Source organism: Syzygium oleosum, unplaced genomic scaffold (assembly GCF_021117445.2).
Source record: "Syzygium oleosum isolate NSW1041296 unplaced genomic scaffold, Sole_v2.1 Sole_v2.01, whole genome shotgun sequence".
Classification (NCBI taxonomy): domain Eukaryota; kingdom Viridiplantae; phylum Streptophyta; class Magnoliopsida; order Myrtales; family Myrtaceae; genus Syzygium; species Syzygium oleosum.
In genome coordinates, this window is record NW_026607485.1 from 31,593,570 (window position 1) to 31,604,624 (window position 11,055).

The 11,055-nt window shown below is 37.3% G+C and overlaps 1 protein-coding gene across 4 annotated transcripts; it reads right to left on the bottom strand.

Annotated features, from left to right (window-relative positions):
• Positions 1–1,170: 1,170 nt before the first annotated feature.
• LOC115692560 (TMV resistance protein N-like) lies at positions 1,171–10,753 on the bottom strand. 4 transcript variants are annotated; one of them, XM_056321431.1, is made up of 7 exons: positions 10,108–10,753; positions 8,809–9,907; positions 8,430–8,705; positions 4,004–4,813; positions 3,094–3,253; positions 2,684–3,003; positions 1,171–2,313 (listed from the first exon to the last, which is right to left on the bottom strand). In XM_056321431.1, exons 1-7 carry the CDS (start codon positions 10,593–10,595, stop codon positions 1,771–1,773), a joined length of 3,696 nt encoding a protein of 1,231 aa, XP_056177406.1. In that variant the 5' UTR covers positions 10,596–10,753; the 3' UTR covers positions 1,171–1,770. The 4 variants fall into 4 exon arrangements, with proteins under 4 accessions (XP_056177406.1, XP_056177408.1, XP_056177409.1 ...); XM_056321433.1 differs by having other exon boundaries at positions 2,684–3,253; positions 9,367–9,907; XM_056321434.1 differs by having other exon boundaries at positions 2,684–3,253; positions 4,004–4,174.
• Between the last annotated feature and the right edge of the window lie 302 nt (positions 10,754–11,055).

The following is an 11,055-nucleotide window of genomic DNA, read 5'->3' on the forward strand; positions in this document are numbered from 1 at the left end:
AGGATTTCTCGCTTCCTATGCAATCAAAGATCTAAGTTGGGGATTTGATTATACTAATTGTCTAACTAGTGTCCTTTCGGTTCCCTAATTTGATTGATTTGTTACTGAAATGATTCAAGCGATCTTCAACCATTTTATTAATCTATGCCACTAAATAACATCCATGCATGAGTGTCGGGAAAGATAAACAACCGCAATCAATGCAATAAATGTAAAGTATAAAGAAGTAAATTCAAGGAAGTGTAGGCAGAGAATATACATGGCATTGTCATTAAAACCCTAGGACAGCAACCCCCATGAGCTAAGTTCAAATCGAGTTCAATTTCTTACCTAAAAGATCAACTACTAAAACTAAGCTATATCGAATGTACTCACTAAAATCACAAAACTATTACGCTAACTAAAATGATGCAAAGTTAAATCTAGCGCTAAAACTTACAACCTAATCACGGTCTATGTTTCTGACCATTTTCCAATTTTTTATTCTTATTTTCGATTTTATTATTTTTTATATATTTTTTAATTCCATTTATTTATTATTATTTTATTATATACTACGAGTCTAGGCTGGGCCTTCAGACCCGGCACGGACACGGGCTGAACACAAGTCTCACATATCAGATCTATGGGCACAAGTCATGGGGCTTATCGCCTTAAGAGGAGGCTTCAATCAAAAATTCAAACTGGGCTCAAACCATAGAATTGACCCATTTTTCTATTTATTCTCATTCTCTCTCTCTCTTTTTTCTAAAATCTTTTTTTCCTATCGTCTTCTTTCTATCGTCTTCCTCGTGCGCATCCTGGGAGAGCTCCGCTCTACTAAAATAAACAAACTCAAACCCCATCAATGATCGACGTATTCAAGCATCGAACGGAACTTCACAATTGTCTGGCTTCAGTCGCCAGGAGCCACCGCCATCATCCGTTAACCGTCATGCATAAGCCGAGATTTGCGAAAAGACACACAGGATATAAGCGTAAGAACTGGACCAGCGCAAGATTTACTCAGCTAATCAACGTATGGGTCGAAGATTTCAAGCCACGCTTCTCGCCAAGCAAAACGACCGATCCCCATGGGGGCCATATAGATGCAAAAAAAATAGCAAAAATAGATTGTCAATGACATATTCGAAGACCACAAAGTGTGCTGGACAGCAGATCCGCAGTAAATGAGGAAAAAATGTTATCCACAATGCATAGACTAACAACCACATCTCATGATCAGTATCGTTGAACAAAATCAATCCGAATATGTCAGTTTTGCTTCCTAATCAATCAACAACACGAGGTAAGGGTCGCAGATTTAACCCATGCATTCCACCAAGCACTTGGTGAGCATCTCAGGAAAACGACTCAATGTGCGGTGTTAACACCAGACGGCAATCCAAATATTTCTTTCTTTGCAGAATTGCGAATTTCACAATATAGTACATCTTATCCATGCCTCTTATCTCTTTATCGTTTGCACTATTAAACCAAAACACCCAGTTATCTTTCACAAAGGCTCGCTTACCTCCTGCACCGTACATGCCGGAGATACTTGAGCCAGACATGATGCCGCCCACGTTCTAATGAATCGAAGCGTCTTGTGCGCCAAGTTATCCTCTAATCCACTCTCATATTTATTTGAATCTCCCATGAGAGATTAAAACTGAATGCCATTGGTTACTCCGACAACAACCCGAAGCGCTAATCCTCGGAATTCCTTCCTTGAAAACGTCTTTCCATACGCATCTGTTTCATTGGCTCCCAATTTCTTCTGTACACATCTCATATACCGAGTCCCTCGAAAACGTCTTTCCATAGGGTGTCATAGTCAGATTCCCAGAGTACAGTAGGATCCAGAAATTGATTGTCTTCAATCACAATCTTCAAATCATCCTCCAGCTCCCGGCATCTTATCACATATCCCAACTTTTTTAGGGTTCCACCCGATACTGTAAGTCTAAGGCTAAATCGTAAATAGCTGTCCTCAAATTGGTCAAAATCAACTCCTCCCTGCAGTACTCCCCACGGCATATTTATTTCGAGAAACTGAATCCACATGTGATCCGAGACAAATGAACCGAGAGTTCCTGATAGCACATTTCCCCTTTGTTTGTTAACATGCGGCACAATGTCGAAAGATATTTCCTTTTCTCCATCTTCTACACCGATAACAACACAGAAAACCAATCCTATGAACTTCTTGTACAAGTCCTCTGAAGCCATGAAAGATATGGTATCGTCCTCAACAAGGATGAACTTCTTTGGTATGTCTCCTCCAGGATGAACTACCCGGTAATCGGGATCAATATTGGAATAGCGATGCTTCTGTTATATAGATAAATTGTTAGAAATACCCAAGTCTGTAATTACTCCAAGTAGAAGAGTTTGACCTGAGCATATATCCAGTAATTCAACCACAGCTACAGTTCTATAATAATTAGGCATATGAAGTCTTCCTTGCGTTATATAAAATACTCATGGGATAGAAATCATTCCCTTGCAAGTATTGTACCACCCCTATTACATATACATGTAGAAGCACTTTATATTAGATTTGTTTGTTTGTCTAGAATTTTAGTTTCTGCATTATACAAACAATGCACCAACATACACTCCATATCAACACACGCACATGCAGGCACTCATGTAGAGACATGCGCGAGAGTGCGCACGCAAAGCAGAGAGAGAGAGAGACCTCAATTGAGAAGTCAACCGTATTCACTCCTTCGTGGACTAATTTGCTTGAACTTTCTTCCTCTGTGCTCGATTGACTATCTTCATTACAAACCTCGTACAGTAAAGCTGAATCCAACAACTGGTCGTCTTGAAACAAAACCTCCAGATTGTTCTCTAGTGCTTTGCATAAAAGTCGGAATCCACATTTTTTCACAATTACACTATTATATGGATGTGAATCTGCTGTTATGCTAAAGTGGAAATGACTACAGTCATTTGGACCAAATTCGTCTACTTTCCACAACTCCATTGCATCAAAATACTCAAACCACACATGATCTGAATTACAATAATTGAAAGACCTGGAGTGATCAGACACTGTGAAATTGGTGGATGCTTGAAGCTCAAATAAAGCACACTCATCTATACCTTTTATTTGGAATGCAACACAGACTGCTAATCCTAGGAACTTTTTATACAAGTTCTTTGAAGCCGTGAAGGATATGTAACCCTCTTTATTAGGGAGCAACCACTTTGGCATCTCTCGTCCAGGTAGAATAACTCGACAATTTGTTTTGGGATGAAATTGCTGTCATAGATGTAGACGGTTAGTTAGCAATAGCATTACTAAGATTTCTTGTATTTAACTGGTGGAAATAGGATACGCATTGTCGAAGAATTTGTAATTTGATGAATATGTGTTGTTGAAGTATTTCATTGGGTGATCCTTATAATCCCATAGTGAACAGGAGTTCTATAAATAGAGAGAATATACTATGCACTGCCTTATAGCCACCGCTACTAGAATATCCCAAACTAATTTTTTGACCACCAAAAACCCAAAACTAATACACTTATGACAAATTTGCCCCAAATTAATTTTTTTACTACCACAAATCCCAAACTGGTACGCTTGCAACAAATTTACCCTCCGTTAAATTAGATTAATACCACGAAAAACCACAAATTGGTAAACCTGTAATAAACGGAGGGCTAAAACCCCAAAATGATACACCTATCTACTGCCATGTGTCATCCTACTCAGCAATTTGACTGTAAAATTTAACGGAAACTAATGGAAGGTAAAATTGTCATAGGCGTACCAGTTTGGGGTTTTTTATGGTCAAAAGATTAGTTTTGGTTAATTTGTCACGAGTGTATCAATTTGGAGTTTTTCATGATATTAACCCGCTGAATTACTTTCTATATGTTTTCTTTTCTTATTTAGCCCACAGATCTAGGAATTTGGCCTTTGGCAATATACAAACACTTGGTGTAGCCATTATGTCCATGACTCCATATTAATGAGAGAGAGAGAGAGAGAGAGAGAGAGTCTAACCTCAAGCTTGACAAAGTAATCCATGATGAACCCGTTACGGATCAGTTCATGACATGAAGATAATTGAGTATTGTCAACATCACATATGTTGGAGGGAACCTTGCTCAGAGATTTGCAACTAGCTGCCTGTAGTTCTCTCAATTTCCTTGGAATTTTAAGGATCTCTCGTAACTGTTGGCAACCCGAAACGTTCAATTTGAGCAAATTATATAGATGCCCGCATGAAGGAAGGTTAGTAAAATTGTTTCTCATCAACTGCAAAGATCGCAAGCGGGGAAAACATGAAAGATTCTCCAGGAAATCTACTTCTGATAGACAACAAAAATTAAGGTCTAACTCCTCTAACATAGGAAATCCAGTCTTTGTATGGGGATCACTTGAATCCTCCTCCTCCTTTGGAAACTTAATTAGTTTTGAGCAGCCACGAAGCCTCAAAATGGTAAGATTTTGCAACCTGTAAATGCTAGACGGAAGGATTGCCAGGTTCTTACAATAACGTAAATCCATACCCTCCAGAGAAACAAGATTTTCTATGGATGTAGGAAGTTCCTTAATTGACGTCCCATATAAAATAAGTCCTCGCAAGCCTTTATTTTTATCTGGAATATCAACGAAACTTTGCAATTTAGAGCACTTCTGTAAATTCAGCAACCGTAACTTGCCGTGAAATGCAATTGATTGGTGAACACGCTCCAAGTTTTGGCACCCATGGAGATGCAATTCCTCGAGATATGGAGTACAGTCGAGGTCATGCATACAAACCAGCCATTGGCATTCACTCACGTTAAGGAACTTTATGTTTTGAAAGTCCTGCAAGAATAATGAAACAAACTTGGATAGACATTTGGGACGAAAAACAAAATGAGATAAAAATTCAAATCAAAATCTGGCTCTGATATTTTAATAAAAATCACTTGATCATAATTCAAGCCATAGGTGATCAGAATTCACTTGATCATATGGTGTATATAGAGAACTGCCTCTTCCACAACATACGGGTGCAGAAACAATGCTTGTAATTCCGAGAGTGAGAGTGAAAGAGTGATGTCAAGTGGAGCACGTGAGCCGCGCTCCATCCTTTGCCAACTAATTCGTCCCATCAATTTAAGCTAACATAGGTGACAATTGACAGATGTGGAATCTTATGTAGAGATTTGCAACCATCCGCCGTAGATCTCGCAAAGGCTGTGGAAGCTGTGGATCTCTCCAAGTCATCACTTAGTAGGAAGTAGTGATTGGTTGATCGTTTTTAAAAAATTGCACATTTTGTACCATTAAATAAGACCATCGATGCTTTACATGTTATTGAGTTTTATTTTCGTGAATTGTATGCCTAGATTTCATTCCAAAGGCAACCCCTTTTGATAGTGATGTCAAGTTTATGAGTCACTTTTGGAGTACATTATGGGGAAAAATGGAGACTCGACCTTAGTTCAATTCTGCTGGCCATCCTCAAACCGATGTACAAGCTGAGGCTTTTAACAGAATTTTAGGCATTTCATTAAGGCGTTTTATAGGAAAACATGTTAAACAATGCAACTTGTTATTGGTTCAAGCTGAGTTTGCATATTATAATTTGGCGAGACAAACTACTCAAAATTGCTCAAAGTGGTGTATCGAAAGCATCTTTTATGTCCTTTTGCTCTTACACCATTACCCACAAAAATCGAAAAACATTGGAAGGTTCAATCGAAAGCTTTTAGGGCGCACTCACTTCAATGATGAAGAAAATAAGTAAGAAAAATCTCTTTCTCTTTCTCTTTCTCTTTCTATGCTCGATTTTGAAAAGAGTCCAGTCAAATTGTTTCTGCTGTATAGTATATTATCTATAAACACAGTTTATTTTTTCTTTTGGACCTGAACCATAGTTTACTTATTAAATAAAGTTTTATTCTTGGGTGTTGTCCCTTATTGTTTTTTCTTTGTCCGTCTCTCTGCCCCTGTAGTGGATTCCTAGAACACAAGAGTGATCAAGAGAGTGTCGTGTCCTTGGAGTGGCTTACAAAAGTGGTTATTTGGCTGAGGGAGACCTAGATTATCTAATCTCGTCCTTCCCATTCATTGTAGTGTTTTCCACCTCACTAAGGTCAAAAAACACTTTTTTATTATTTTTTCCTTCAACACAATCCGAAGTCCGTGGGACCAACGAGCATGACAGGAAAATTGATAGACAATAAGTTTGTCCCATATGAAGCATGGGAAGAGAAAAATATAAGAGACTTTTTACAATTATAGTACTATGCGCACACGAGTTAAGTGTATGTACAAAATCGATACTTGAAAAATTGAGCAAAACCACCAATTTAGAAATGTTTAATAGAAAGAAATTGTTGATAAAATACACAATACATTGAAACATATTAATGTATGTGGAAGGAAAAAAGATATTTCATGATTCCAATAAAAATATTTGTTGTCGGATAAAAAAAGAGTCAAATTTTGATATTGAAACATGTGAGAGATCAAATGAACTTACTAAATTAGGCATTTCTCTATGGACACAACATTTGCAAAATAAGTAATTTACTACATTTCGGCGAAGAAAAAAAAAATGAGATCCCATCGAAGGTCCTTTTTACTTTATATAGTAGTATAGATGATATGAATACAAATATAATTGCACATACATACATGCCTATAACTTATATAGTAGTATAAGTCAAAAGGCAAGATATTGTAGTTCTAGTGGTAGCAACAACGCGCACAAGCATGCCAATATCAAATTCATTTTGCATTTTTCGAAATTCAATGAGACCTTAGGAACTTTATCTTTAGAAAACTCAATTTCTCTTTGAGGATGTATGCACAATTGGCCGGATATGGTACACCACGTAAGTACTTGTGCACATGTTTAATATTATGCATTTGATTTCTCGTTGATGATTAATGTTTGAATTTGTTCTTGCTAGTCGATTACATGTTTTATCAAACAAGCCCTAAATCTCATTTGAGTGAGTTATCAACATTTATTTTATCGTTTCGAAATTATTAAAGGTTATAATGATTTAGCAACAGTTGTTTGCGGAGCTTATCGAAATGTTAAATTTACAGTCTTTTATAAAACTGCCAACCCTTGTTTGAGTCCTTTTACCAATGTTTATTTCATTTTTGGAATTACCAACCGTTTTTTCCATACTGTATTTTTTTTTGGTCGAATACTGTATTTTTTTTTTGTTTGAGTTATATTAAATTTACAATTTCTTTAGAAAATAACCAATTTTTATTTGAATCACTACTAATGTTTTTTCTAGTGTTTTCAAATTATAAACTATTTTAATAATCTATGAATGTTTATTTGCCAGCTTACCAACTTGTTTACGTTACTATCTCTTCTAGAAAATTACCAACTGCTATTTGAGTCCACTTACCAATGTTTATTAGATTCTTTGTAAAAATTAAAGTTGTTTCTATAGCTTTGTTTTAGTTGTTTCTATATTTTACCGATATTTATTTGTTGAAGTTATGACGAGTTGAACTAACTCCTATACTAAATTACCTACTATTTCCTAATTACCAACTAACCCAATAATCCAATATTTGAGTTATTTATCAATATTCATTTGATTGTTTCAAAGGTACTAACTATTCCGATAATTTACTAAAATTTGTGGTAACTTACCAATTGGAAATGGTTAATAACTCATCCGAAATTATCAATTCTTATTTGAGTTAATTACCAATATTTATTTAATTGTTTAAGAAGTACCCACTGTTTCAATAGTTTACCAAGGTTAATTTGGAAAGCCTACTAGCATGTTAACATTACCACTCTTTTATGAAATTACCAATTATGTTGAATATAACTGACATCATTACAATTACCATCATTTGTGCTGATTAAGTTACCCACTCCTATTTGAGTGACTTACCAACTTTTATTTGATTGTTTCAAAAGTACACATAATTTACCATGTTTGCTTGGGGAACGTTCCAACTTGTTTAAGTTACAATCAAATAAACATTGGTAAATGGACTCAAAAAAAAAATCAGTAAATTGTGTAAGAGTTAGTAACTTCAACATGCTGATAACATCTGCAAATTAAATGTTGGTAAATTATTAAACCGGAAAGTGATTTCGAAACAATTAAGTAAACTTCATTAACCGAATCAAATAAGAGTTAGAAAAACTAACACTAGATGGTACCCTATCCTGTTAGGAGTTGGTAAATCACTCAAATTAATATTAGTGACTTGGAAGTGCTTGGAAGTTCCTTGAGGTTCGACCACCTACTTAAGTTCAATATCTCTAAATTTGGCACCTCTGAAAGGTCAGGAACACAAATCAGCAACTTACAATGGCGAAAATTCAGAAACTTCAAATTCCTAAAACGGTGCAAATTAAAAAGAGCAGCTGAACAAGATTTTGATAAATTCAATTTGTATGCACCGAAAATGAAAACCGTTAGCTAAAGAATTTATGATGTACCTTTAAGTTCCCTCCAAATTCCTTCATCCGGCTGTCATGCACATCAAAGCATATGAGTTTCTTTGGAACAGCACTAAACTTCAGAGTGGATAAAGGACATCCAGGCCATTCAAGCCACCTTAAATCATTAGGAAGACATATGGAACCTCCGCTGATTTGTGCATTCAGAAGTATGAGCAGTTTCAGTCTCCTCATGTGTGTGAAAGCACTGGGACTGATGTCTAGCTCTTTTTGTGTAGGCAACTGCAGCACTATGCCTTTAACAGCATTGGTTCCCTGTCAAGGAAAAGAAAATAATCATTAAAACCAACCGCAATTAGGTAATAGCATGTAAATTAAAGAAGATAAGATTATCAACGGTTTCATGAGAAGCTCTCACCGTATCCCACAACAGTACTTCAAAAACATCATCATAGCACCATAATCTACTCCGTTTCCCAGGGTCATTTGGACACTCTTGTTTAACGATATCCTGACCCATTAGCTGAATCAAGTCATGCATTTGTACACTTCTGTCATCCTCAATTGTCACTAAGGATCTCTCTATTAGAGTTTGAATCCCAATTAATGTCTTTAATCCACAACTATCAAGTACTCCGGTTACATAATGTCGTTTTCTCCCCTTAAAGAAGCAAGCAATGTCAAGAAAAATGTCCTTCTCATTGTCCTCCAGTGCATCAAAACTTATCTTGAGAACACTGTTTATATCTTTATTAGGACTTTCACCAAGTTTTTCCAATGTACTCTCCCATTCCCCTCTGCTTCTACCACATAAAAACGGACCCAACACCACAATCGCTAAGGGAAGGCCATTAGCATAGCCCAAAATATTATCTATGAGATCCCTGCTTATGTCTTTTGTCTGGTTTCCTGGAAAAGCATATGATCTCAGAAGTTCAAAAGCTTCACCTTGATCTAATGCTTTAACTTCATATACCTGATCTATCCTATGAGCAGTTAGTACATGTTTATCTCTTGTCGTAATGATGATCCTACTCCCTTCTCCAAACCATTCACATTCTCCAGCTAATGCATTTAACTGGTTCCCATGATCCACGTCATCAAGCACAAGCAGAATCTTCCTGCTGCAGAGTCTATCTCGTATCAGATTTACACCTCCATCCACACTAAAGACCACTAAATTTTCTTTCCATAATATCTCAGATAACAGTGTTTTCTGCAAATGAACTAGGCCATCAGGTTTACTGGAAGTTTCTCTAACATTTGGAAGAAAGCTGCACCCATCAAACTGACTAGCAATGCTGTTATAGACATCTTTAGCGACAGTGGTCTTCCCAATACCTCCAGTTCCCCATATTCCTATCATCCGAACATCATCCGAGCCCGTACTGAACAATGACATTACTTTTTCCACCCGGCAACCTACACCAACAGGATACTTGGCAACACTCAAGGGTACTCGTCCTACTATAGTCGAGATCTCTTTGACAATGCTCTCGATGAACTTGGTATCGTCTCTGCCAAAACAAAGCAGCAAAAAGAATGCGAATAAATGGAAATATACAATCCATTGAACTAACTAAAACTAACCCCAAGTAAACAATCACTCTTCAACAGTCCAAAACATTGCCCTAACACTAATCGATGCCATCATGTATCAATAAAATTAGAGAATTCCAAATTCTTTTGCAGGGTCGAATAGGAATACTGTGATTACCCATGGTCATAATGCCAACCGGACAAATTGGCGGCTTCGATTAGAGTTTCCCTCCATTTCTTCACCCTCTCAGAATCCTTTCCCAATTTTTCCTCGTGCTTGGCCAATGCCCTGCCGTAACTCTCTCTCTGCCCTCGAATCTCCCTCGGCTCCACTCTGTAGAACACGGGCAGCACCAGCTGCCCCTTGAGCCTCTTACACTCCATTACCTTCACCAGCTCGTCCAAGCACCACCGAGACGAAGCGTAGTTCTCGGAGAAGACGAGCACGGCGATCCGCGAGTCCTCGATGGCCTTCGTGAGCGCCGGCGAGATCTCGTCCCCGGGCCTCAAGTCCTCGCTGTCGATGTAGGCGTTGATGCCGCCGTGAAGCAGAGCCCTATGGAGGTCAGCGAGGAAGCCGCGGCGGACGTCCTCGCCTCTGAAGCTGAGGAAGACGTCGAACCGCCATTTTGCTTCGGAAGAAGAAGAAGAAGAAGAAGACGCCATGGGAAGAGAGAAAGTGAGATTAGTTTGGATTCGTGTGTAGCAATGAGCGATGCTTCATCGCCATGGGAGGCTTCGTCTGGAGATCATCGTAGAGTTGGTCGAGAAATCGATGCTGACTGAGATACATCGAACGTCGCACAGTGTCAGGAAAATTGTCGTCTCTCTTTTCTTTTAAAAAAAGATCGGTGATTTTTAAAAAGTGTTGATAAATTTAAAAAATTTGCAAGTAAGACAAATAAATATACATTAATTCAATAGAATAATTATTGATATTGTAGATAAATAAGGGAGTAATCAAAATTAATTGGTACTTTAATTGAAAAAAAAGGTGAATGGCCACTCAAATATGTGTCGTTGATTTCACATAATAATTGGTAAATTTAACGTGCTGGTAAAAAAGTATCCAAAAGTTTATAAATTATAAGAGAATATTTATTTTACGATACAAGAGAAGTTGATA

What these genes read in the sequence shown, in the direction of transcription:
- LOC115692560 (XM_030619459.2), bottom strand. Translation starts at nt 10,595, where the DNA reads ATGGCGTCTTCTTCTTCTTCTTCTTCTTCCGAAGCAAAATGGCGGTTC. An exon ending in AAGTACTGTTGTGGGATACG is followed by an intron (nt 8,706 to 8,808) that starts GTGAGAGCTTCT and finishes TTTCCTTGACAG; the next exon opens with GGAACCAATGCTGTTAAAGG. An exon ending in AATTTGGAGGGAACTTAAAG is followed by an intron (nt 4,814 to 8,429) that starts GTACATCATAAA and finishes TTATTCTTGCAG; the next exon opens with GACTTTCAAAACATAAAGTT.